Genomic DNA, 10659 nt, shown 5'->3' with positions numbered 1-10659 from the left:
CACCCACCCACCCACATCCCACACTTTTAAGTGATTGAGTTGCCTGAACAGTACAAACATCCCAATTTCTAAACAACTGGAGCCATTCCAAAGCAGGTACAGGCAGCTCTTACCATTCATCTTGCAGGCAGGGGGAAAGGGCAATCATGATGGAGCAGTCTTTAGCAGTCATTGCTATTCTGTACTGCTGCACCTGTACAACAGAAAATTACAAACATTTTCTCTTAGATTGGTGTTTACCTGAGTAAAGCATCCTGTTCCTTACAAAAAGCAGCACTGCACTCCCTGTATTGGTATGTTGGCACTTTAAGAGCTGGAAATTCTCTCTGGAACAGAAGGTTGGCAGGAGCAGCTGCTTTTGCAGCATCCTGTATAAGAGTCACGTTTATTTCCTACAGAACATATTCCTAAAGGCCAAACAGCACCAGTTCCTGCAAATGCTTCCTCAGTCTAGGAAGCAAATAAACAGTTTTATTTTTCTCTCAGGAACTGGTGCTACAAGCTTGTTTTTAACTGCTGCTGCTATAAAGCTGCACCCTGACACAATGAAGCACTTTAACTGCACAGACCCCGACAAACCAGCAGTGCTGCCTCCATCCCTTATCCTTCCAGTGAGACAGAGGTTAATTAACACTGACAGACCAAACAACCTCAAGGAGTTGAGCAGTACCTTTGTTAATGCAAATGCCACTGTCCCATCATCTTCCAGGGAAAGGTCCAGCAGCTTCTCATAAAACGCTTCATTGTAAGGTCCATCTATCTGTAATGTACTTCTAAATAAATGTTAAAAGATTTACAGACAGCCAAAATGATCTGCTGGGTTTCAGTGTGATCTTTCTTCAGCAGCCCAGACACTCAGATTAGAACAACCCAACAATAACACTGATAAACATATCAAGTATTAACCCACTGCCAACCAACATCACAACAGTCCCTGCTATTCTCAAATCACTCAAGATTTGCTGCTGCTTAGGATCTGGGTTGTGTGGGGGTTTATAAACATGAATCATTCTTAATCCACTGCCATCTCTGTATCACTGCAAAATTATGGGGTTTTTGCAAAAATATGGGTAAGTTTCAAAATTCGTAGCAGTCTGCAGGAGCTCCAGAAGCCTTGCTGAAAATACATACATAAGAAATATATAATAATATCTTGATACCTATTTTATATGTATATTATTTTGTACATTAGAAGGATAAACTGGGGGCAAAGGCATATTTGACAAGGCCCTGCTCCAACACCGTGTGCTAATGGGGGGGTTGTCCTGGCTCCTCCTTCCCCCTTTGAACAGCTGAGCCCCTGCTGAGAAAACTCCCAGGCGAGTTTGTCCCACACAAACCCCCCACAGATCAAAGAACACATTTTCCAGAGCTCTGCACAAGCAGCAGCAGCTCCTGAGTGAAGCCAGAGTGCCCTCGTGTGAGCACAGGAGAGGAACAGCACCCAGTGGAGGCTGCTTGGAGCAATTATTATTACACTAATAAGCCTTATTTGAGGAAAAAAAAACCACAGCAGCTTGCATTCATCATTGCAGAACATTATTACCCCTGCAGACATTCCCAGCTCTGCAGGTACTGGGGACTGGAGAAACCACCCCTTTCACTGTACCCTTCTGCAAATACACAACCTCCAGTTCTAAGAGAGTGTTCTCCTCTCTTAGCCTGTTGTGAACATTCCATAATCATTACTTTAAGATTCAGGCCAAAGTGACCAACATCAGCTGGAAGCTCAGTTAGAAATCAGAACGTGCAGTGCCATGGAGGAAGGTTGTACCACAGAACAGAGTGTGTGCACAGAGCCAATCCTGCCTGCAGTCCTGGCTACTCAGGATTGGAAAGAAAAGCCATCAAATCTTACCTCTCTTCAGGAAATTCCTCCAAGTACTGTTCAACTCTACTGTACAAAGGATAGAGTCCTTCAATATCCAGCATGTCAAGCATCTGAGCCTGAAGGGTTTTATAAAGGAGACAACCCCTCGGTAAACCAGAGCTTTCCAACTTATGTTTACCTAGAAGAAAATGCATTTTAAAATAAGGCAGGCACAAGTATTAGTTTCAATTTTCCATTACATGTGCTTGTTCAAAAGTCCAAATACTTTTAGTCCAGTCACAGGTAGGGGGAATCCTCAAAACACTTCAGTTTCCAAACAAAAGTGCAAGGTGCAGGTACTGACCCGCACATTTAAACACCTCATCTTGGACTGCAGAATAAAACACCTGGTATTCAACTCTACAAAGTACCTAAAAAAACAAACACCAAAACTCACCCACATCCACTGCAATCTACTCATTTTGAGTCCACAGGAGAAATTTCTCATCTGAGTTTGAAGCCACCACAAATTCACTTTGAACAGTGTCAGCTGCTGACAGTAATTTAGCATTTCAGCTCTGGGGTCTTTTTTATACAGTATCAAGAATTGTATTTGCTATAATTTCTCTAGGACAGCTCTTTCTCCAGCACTACAGCAAACCATGGGCAGTGAAAAAGGTCTTCCTCAAAAGCACAGTAAGAAATATGCTGTTTGTGTAATTAGGGTAACTGGCAGCATCTTGAATAATTAGAGCTTTACAGAACTTATGCACTGAGAAATTAACATAATTTACAATTTTCCTACTCTCACTTCCCATTCCTCTTCCCTCTGGTATTCAGATCTCTCTTCACCAGAAGAGCAGCTGAAGAAAAGAACATGAGCTGTGTCCTGGTGAGGGTTAACAGGAGGAGCAGAGAAAGGCAAAATACAGGTGTAATAAACCAACCAAAGCAGCCCAACTTCATCACACAACATACAAAATCCCCACTCATTTGGAATATCTATGATTGCTGTCAGCTCAAACTGCTATTTTATTCCATTTTTCCTGTACCACCTCCTGAATTTATTTTTATTTATTTATTAGATACAGTGCTGTAAGTGCTCCCTACAAGGTCACATTATATTAGCAACAATTATCTGGCAGCTACACAGCTCAGAACTTTTTTTTTAAATGCCACCAGAATTCCCGTTTCCATTCTCATATCAGTATTTATAACCAAGAGACAAAGATGTGAATTGTTACATCAGGCAAGGCTGTGAAAAACCTGCTCTGGTGGGAAGAAGTGTTCCTGCCCTCGGCAGGGGGCTGGACTGCGTGGCCTGTGAAGTTCCCTTCCAAGCCACCCCACTCTGGGATTCCACAAACAGTAAATTACCAACACTTTTTACAAAATCATCCCTTACCATTTCTTACGAGCTCCTTATTAAAAGCACTTGCTTCACAGTAGCTTCTCCCTTGTGAAATGGGAACTGTCTTCATGTCGCCTGCCCTGCAGGTGTCGGTGCTGCTCAGCAGCGCCATGGTGATCACGTGGATCAGCTCCTTAACAATTGTCCTTGTGCAGTGGGGGCCGCTGACCAGCCCGTTGGAAGGGAAAAAGAAAGGTTTTAAGTGACGAGCAAGTTCATTCCAGTCAGAGACACAGTCCTGGTCATCCTTACAGCCATAAATTAGTTCCCCGTTCTGCAACAAGGAGAAAAAGAAGTTTTCAGGCACATCAGGGAGTCAAGCTATTCATACTGAGCTATTCAGAGCATCAGGTCTAATATTTTAAGCATAGAAAAGTGTTATTACCTTAACAATCTGCATACAGACACCCAACATTCCCAATCTCTTAAAGATTTGTCCTCTTAAGTCTAATCAGAACCTGCAGGTAACAACCTCTGAATGAAAACCAAAACCACTGTTTAAATCAAGTGCTACTTTCCCAACTTAATGGCCTGTAAGGAATCAGAACAATACAGGTGAATGGAAAATGGCACATTTTCCTACCACTTCTTTCTGAATAATGTCAGCAGTGAAAAAGCACCGTTTGAAACACCCTTTTTTACCAACCCAGACTGGCAAAGGGAAGGCTGTGAAAAAGACAGCAGCTCATAGAAGTTTAAGTAATTCAAATAGTTGACTGAATATTGGAAATAAATTGAAATAATCTTGTTTGCTAGAATTTATCTGAAAATCTCCACAAATCATCAGTTACTGCTTCATATTTTTCCTACATGAGTATCATGGAATGCCACTTTTTCCTTCCTCAGTGAGGCCTGCTGTGCCCTGGGCCTGCATCAATGCTCTAACAGAAATCTAAAACAAAGTACTTGCAGCAATATGCCAAGTTCTCCATTTTCTTCTTCCTGAAGTGGCACATAAGGTTTTAAAACTTTGGTCACCTTAAGAGTCCTTTTCTATTAATTGCTCCTCAGTGATTCCTTCCCACTAATTCATTCCCCAGGGAATGGTCACAGCCCCAAGGCCGCCAGAGCTTCAGGAGCATTTGGAAAATGCTCTCAGCCACAGGGTGGGAGTGTTGGGGTGCAGGGCCAGGAGCTGGACTTTGACAATCCCCATGGGTCCTTCTAACTCAGGATATTCTGAGTCTGGGTAATTATTATTTCTCTGTCCTCATCTGAAATCTAAGAACTTCCCCATTTCCTTCTCTTGATAGGGTCCAGCAGTGATGGTCTGATTAGGTAGGTTTGAAAGAAGAACTTGACTGTTGAGATGCTCAAGTCAAATTGTTTAAAATCCAAGGCAAAACAAAGCAAGCAGAGATTTAACTTTACCTTAAATATTTTCAAGTTGTTCTGTGCCTCCTGTAATAAGCTCTTCAAAGCAAAGTGCATTCTTTGTTTATTTCTAGGGGGAAAAAAAAGTCAAGAATGTTTCATCACAGCCTTTGGATGTTCACACCTGGCATGAGCACATGCACTGAGCACATTACTCACACTGAGGTCATGGCAAAGTGAACTTCAGATCTGAGTACAATAAACAGCTCTTGGGTGAAAAGTTATGCTGCAAAAGGCAGCTCTGATTGCTGAGATAGGTGTAAAGGGGGAAATAGCAGATTATATAATCACTGTAAAGGTCCAGACAAGCTAGCATTGATCATCCATAATATCTCAGTGAAAGGCAAAGTAATCCAAGCAAGAAATCTGTAATGCAGATTTCTTTTGGGCTGGGGCAGGGGGCAAAAAACCACAGAATGCTTACCCTGAGAAGAGATCCAATGGGCAATATTTACTTGGTCGCTTCCATTTTCCATTGGCTACCTGTGGAAAACCCAGAGCACTGCTGTTACCCTCTCTACCAGGAATAGCTGCTCCCCCATTTTAACTGCCAGGTCTGTGACACTGACATCCTGCCTTCAGAGGCCAGGATATTTAAACCACTTTGAACATAAAATTCATGACCACTGTGGGTGTTTCCCAGTCATTTTTAACTCAAGTCACTCAAACTGCGTTCACAAGGGAGAAAGTTCCCATTAAATCCCAGGGAGTCAGAGTCATGCCATTCCAGAGTCACAGCAGGCACGAGTCCATGAACTCCGTGCCTGTTACGTGCTGTTTGTTCTAAGTCACAGAATGCACTTGGTGAGCTGATCTGGGAAGGAAGTTCCACATCAGAGTTGACCCAATCACAGCGTTCATAGTCCCCAAAGGCTGATATTGTATTTGTTTGCTTCCAGCTTCCCACAGAACTTGTTCCATCTCTCACTAAACAAATTCACACCCAGCAACTCAGCTGTGTATCCTCCTACCAGCTTTAGTCATATCAGAGATTTGAGCAAGTTTCAACAGGAAAGCAAGCCTGGAACAGCAAGCAGAGCACAGTACAGCCAAAGGAAAGCTGGGTGACTTAATAATTACCTTTAGATGCTGATGCATACAGTAACGACACACCTTGTGCTTTATCTCCTGTGAAACATGGCTGGAAAAAGGAATGAAGCCACACTTTGGCTAAAACAAACAAACAAAATAAGATCGTAAATACAAATGTCTCTCTCTATAGAAATATAAAGGCATACAAGATGCAAATCTTTCCAGTTAAAGGAAAATTTTTAAAAATTATAAAAAATTCCAGCACTCAAAAACTGAATTACTCCCTAATAACGACACGCCAAACTGCTGTTTGCCCATATCACCTGGGAATTTCCCAACTTTCAAAAGATGGGGTACTGGGAGAGGGAGCTGTTTCCTCCTACGGGTCACAGTGAAAGCAGTGAGCTCTGCCTTCCCCCACTGCGGCACTCCCTGAAAGCTGCAGGGCCAGAGTGTAGTTCAAGAACACAAACAAGCCGCTTTGCCCCGCGGCTCTGTCCCCGCACACCTTGATCTCGATGCAGAGGATGGGCCGGTGCTCGGCGAAGCGGAAGGGCTGCAGCCGCGTCAGGTTGGGAAGGCACATCGCGTAACCGCTCAGCGTGTCCATGTCCTTGTCACAGCGACACTCTGCGACAGCAGGGGACAAACAACACCGACAGGGAGATTAGCGCTGGGGTGTTTGCTCGCTCTGGAGCAGCCTCGTTCACCAGGTGGGGCGTGGGAACAAGCGTGGAAGGACAGGACATGCAGTTTATCAGCTTCAGCCAATTATTCATTTGCACAAAGTTGCCCTCCCCATTATCAACGCCTGGTTTCAGTTTCCTCAAAACTGTCCCAAGAGCTGCTGTTCATGGCCAGCTCCCAGCTCATCCCAAGAAAGGTGAAGCCTGAAACAGCAAGGAAATGGATTGCCAACAACAGGTAAAGTGACTCATTCGTGTACTTATTCAAAGATGTGATCTCCCCTTTCCTTACTGCATAACCTACCATCCCTCAGCTGAGTCAAAAGGATCTGAAAACTGGCAGGAATATCATAAACTTAAAAGGCATTCTGCATAAAAATCCTTTGAATAACCTCTCTCCACGTGCATCCTTTGGGACACAGAAAGGTCTGTGAGATTGTAGTTCAAAGTTAACAAGAGCACACACCCCCAGATTTTCAAGTACCTGTTACTAAACAGACACGCAGAACACACGCTCCTGTTACAGTTTCCACTGTAAGAAAAATGCCCACTCTGAAAAATATATTGCAATAGAAAAAATAAATCTGAGAATCCAAAGCCTCAGGCACCAGCCTGTCATGCCATACTGCTGCACCAGGATGAGCAAGAAGCCTTCTGTCTCCAACAAAATGTTGACAGTTGTTTTCTTTTTCTAAATTTAAGCAAAAGTACATCCTTCACACCTTCACAGCTGAAAGCCACTTGCCAAATCAGAAAGGCACAGAAATCTGAAGTATTAGAGAAGCTCTTTTGTATGTTACACAGGCTTATGTGAAGAATAACATTGAAAAAAAATCCTTGAGGTTTAAAAAACATTCCTGCTAAAAATGGACAGTGATATTTACTGTTGTGAAGCACCTGGACACTTCCCCACAACCACACTGCAACCCCAGCAGCTGTGGACACACAAAGTTTAACTTAGAAAAATAAAACTAAATTCTATCATTCAATTCCACCAGAGTATCATTCGTTTTTTAACTTTTATTAGACACTATTAACTTTTCTCACTGGTTCCTGGCACTGTGGACCTGTGCTCACTGTATGTAAATTGTGTGCTCACTATATGCAAATTAATTCCTTTTTTTTTCCTGGGTGAAAGGCATCAAAGCACTTGACTACAGTACTTTGATTTAACACTGCATTTATCTTCAAGGAGTTTTGCTAAAGCAGGAGTTTCTGGCCATTCTCAGGAACTTTTGGGGGCCAATCTCTTTGCCTATTTTAGAGCTATCACATACTACTTGTAATTCCAGAACAGAATCCATTTTTTCCCACAACAAATTTTCAACTTATCATTGTCTAAATATTAAAAAAAAAGTTTCTTTATATTCTGTAGTGTGATGCTTTTTTTTACTTTAGAACAAAGGAAAATGCTTCACAGCTTGAGGAAGCCCCTTTCTAATCCCACCCCTGGCACTTACCTGGCCTCTCTGGCTGGATTTTCAAACAGAGCTGTCTTACAAAGTCTAAAGGCAGTTGAATAATTTCCTATTGGGGAAAAAAAAGAAAACATTTTAATGCAAAAACTAATACCCAATTTGGGAGCCTTGAAGTGGAACAGCAAAGTTCAGTGGGTTACACAAAGTACACTGAAGTGTGCAGTCAGCAGCTTCTCCCTCTGATTCACTGTCTGCGAACACCTGCAATCACATGCAACACCTGCTCCTCCATAAAAACCAAGGACTAATTTAAATAAATGCACAACAAAGAGCATTTTCAGTGCAAGTTTAATGTGTGTGAAGGAACCTGCATCACTTTGTCCTTTCCACAAATGAAAAAGTCCCATGTCTCACATCCCACCCTTCCAAGGCAGACCTGTGTAACTCAAGTTCCAGGTGAAGCTGTAACTTTTTCACTTATCTGACATCCAGTGAACAAGATCTGGCTGCCCTGAAGAACAGAGCAAGGGAAAAAGGTGACCTTTGACTGCATAGAAACCTCAACAATTTATATGAACCAGGTTTCTCCCCTTGTTTTGCAGTTAAAAATCTCTCACACATATGCCCCTCTCGCCTTAGGCAGAGCAAAGAAATGACCACACTTTTCATCAGTAGCTTGAAATAGCCAAGCCCCTGAGTACAATCCAGTCACCTCACCAGCACAGAGCAGGCTCCCTGTTTGCATCCAAATGCTTCCTGTGTGCAAACCCTGTTCGTTCCTTTCACTGGCACTCAGTGGTCCCCCAAACACTTCAGTGTTTACAATGCCTAAGCCATTTATTTTAAAAACAAATCATTTACCCCATGGTGAACGTAGTTCTCCCCAAAGAACTGCTTCATCACATGTTTTCCGAAGTCTACAATGTTTTGCAGATGGTGTAGTATTTCCTCTGGAGTCTGGAAGACAGAAATGTAGTAACTGAACTCCAAAATAATGAAAACAACACTCCAGAACACACACACATCCTGGTCAGTGATTTAACAAATAACTTAATTGCTGAGCTTGGCAGGTCAGTGCGCACTGAAGTGAAACAGACACATCAAACGTGCTAAATTTGTTTCCCTGCTGCCACCTCAGGGCTGGGACACACAAAAAATGGTCAGAAAAGATTATTCTTCTTTGGTTTTAGGAGACAAAGGAGAGAGAAAGTGACAAAGGTGGAACAAAGGGAGACTGCTCAAGACCTACTCTGACCATTATCCTTAAAACAGCTCAGAGAACTCCAGCAGCCCAAAGAGGTGCCCAATAGCTGCAGAGCAGCAGAGGCTTGGAGTGTTACAAAATACATCATGGAGATTGGGAAGAGAACAGCTGCAAAGACTGAGCCATATTCCAAACCCTGGCATGAACAGGTACAGAACTTGCCATCTGTCCCAAATCCTACCCCAGCCAGTGAAAAATCTTACTCTAATGTGATATTTTGTAATTTCATAAGGAAAGGTTTTCCATGAGACAAGATGCCAAAAGCTAGAAAGGAAGCTCCATGAGTACTGGAAGCAGGACAGGGACAACTGCACAGTCAGACCTGGACAGACTCCCACTCGTTGAGGAGGGAGCAGAGGAGCTTTACAGCAACATTATCCCATTCCCAGCACTCCAGCACACTCTGCTTCTCTGCAAGGTGCTTTATTGTTACAACAGAGAACCTCAAACCTACTCTGTCCTTTTCTAATGCACACACACAAAAAACCCTCTTAAAACCTCCCAATAAGATTAAGTGGAGGAAAAGAAAGCCAACGCTTGGGTATGAGTTAGCAAATCAAAGAGGAAAAACAAGAGCAGGAGAAAAAATATATAAACAGAGCAGAGTAAGAGGAAATAAAATACTAGAGGACAACACCCAGACACTGACATAGCCTACAGAAAGGAGAAAAGACCACATCCAGCACTAATCACAAATGACAAAAACCCCTTCTTTGACTTACACAAATCCTGAATGGTGAGAAGGAACATTACATCATCTCACCAGGAACAGAAATCTCAGCTAATTCCCATTTACAGATGGTTCTGACCTGGTCTGCTGATGTACACAGCACGCACAGGTTTGTGTTTGGTTGGGGTTAACATACATACACAGACTCTCAGAGTGAGAAATAAGCATTTCATTAAAATTTACTGCTGTCACTTTTACGAAATGGAAAGACTCACCAGTTAAAAAGATCAATACAACCATAAAATTATAAATCAAGCTTAAAATGTCTTTTAAGAGCAAGTACATTTGATATATCTAAATGAAACAAAAACAACTACCAGGCTACTTGAGCATCACCTTTTAACATCAAAAACCACTAAGATGAAAAGCTTTTGAAGGACCCATCATTACTGCCAGCTCACTCACCAAAACTCAGATAGGCTTTATACAATAATTTTTTTAATTCTTTCAAGAAGAAGATCATATAATAAAATAGCAATATGCAATTAAAGCACTCCATGAGGCTGACACTTGACTTTCTATTCAAGCAATGCAAGCCCTGCAGTTACATTATTGAGTATTTTTCAATCATAACAATAAGGTTACAATGCACAATAATACCCACAACTACTGGATTATCTAATCCCAAATTCATAACTAAACAGATAATTAAATGTACAAAGCAGCATCCAGACTTCTTTACTTTTCCCAAAGGAGTTAAGCAGAAGGGACTGAGACCGATTTGCTCACATCTGAATTTCAGTGTGTGTTTTACTAGAAAATATTTTGCTTGAACTGCTTCCTTCAGCATTGTTTTCCTTGGATGACCTGTGATGTCATGCACAGACACAGAACACTTCAGAACCTAACTCATTTTGCTTAAGTCAGGAACACAGAATATTCCTAAAAAAATAAAACATTTTCCCTGTCATTCTTGCTATGCACAAGTTCATCC

At 42.1% G+C, this 10659-nt stretch overlaps 1 protein-coding gene across 1 annotated transcript in view; it reads right to left on the bottom strand.

The window, feature by feature from the left end:
- The window catches only part of IPPK (inositol-pentakisphosphate 2-kinase), a 29941-nt gene that overhangs the window by 4060 nt on the left and 15222 nt on the right, over positions 1-10659 (bottom strand). Inside the window, exons 3-12 of the mRNA XM_041459718.1 lie at positions 8593-8688; positions 7774-7840; positions 6136-6257; positions 5676-5765; positions 5020-5078; positions 4593-4665; positions 3216-3495; positions 1859-2009; positions 671-773; positions 114-193 (exon numbers count right to left, since the gene is read on the bottom strand). Of these exons, the coding sequence (XP_041315652.1) occupies positions 114-193; positions 671-773; positions 1859-2009; positions 3216-3495; positions 4593-4665; positions 5020-5078; positions 5676-5765; positions 6136-6257; positions 7774-7840; positions 8593-8688 (1121 nt within the window). The remainder of the gene's footprint in view (positions 1-113; positions 194-670; positions 774-1858; positions 2010-3215; positions 3496-4592; positions 4666-5019; positions 5079-5675; positions 5766-6135; positions 6258-7773; positions 7841-8592; positions 8689-10659) is intronic.

Source organism: Pyrgilauda ruficollis, unplaced genomic scaffold, assembly GCF_017590135.1.
Source record: "Pyrgilauda ruficollis isolate IOZ18807 unplaced genomic scaffold, ASM1759013v1 scaffold10, whole genome shotgun sequence".
Classification (NCBI taxonomy): Eukaryota; Metazoa; Chordata; class Aves; order Passeriformes; family Passeridae; genus Pyrgilauda; species Pyrgilauda ruficollis.
The sequence above is the reverse complement of the archived record's forward strand: the minus strand, read 5'-3'. Positions and strand labels throughout refer to the sequence as shown.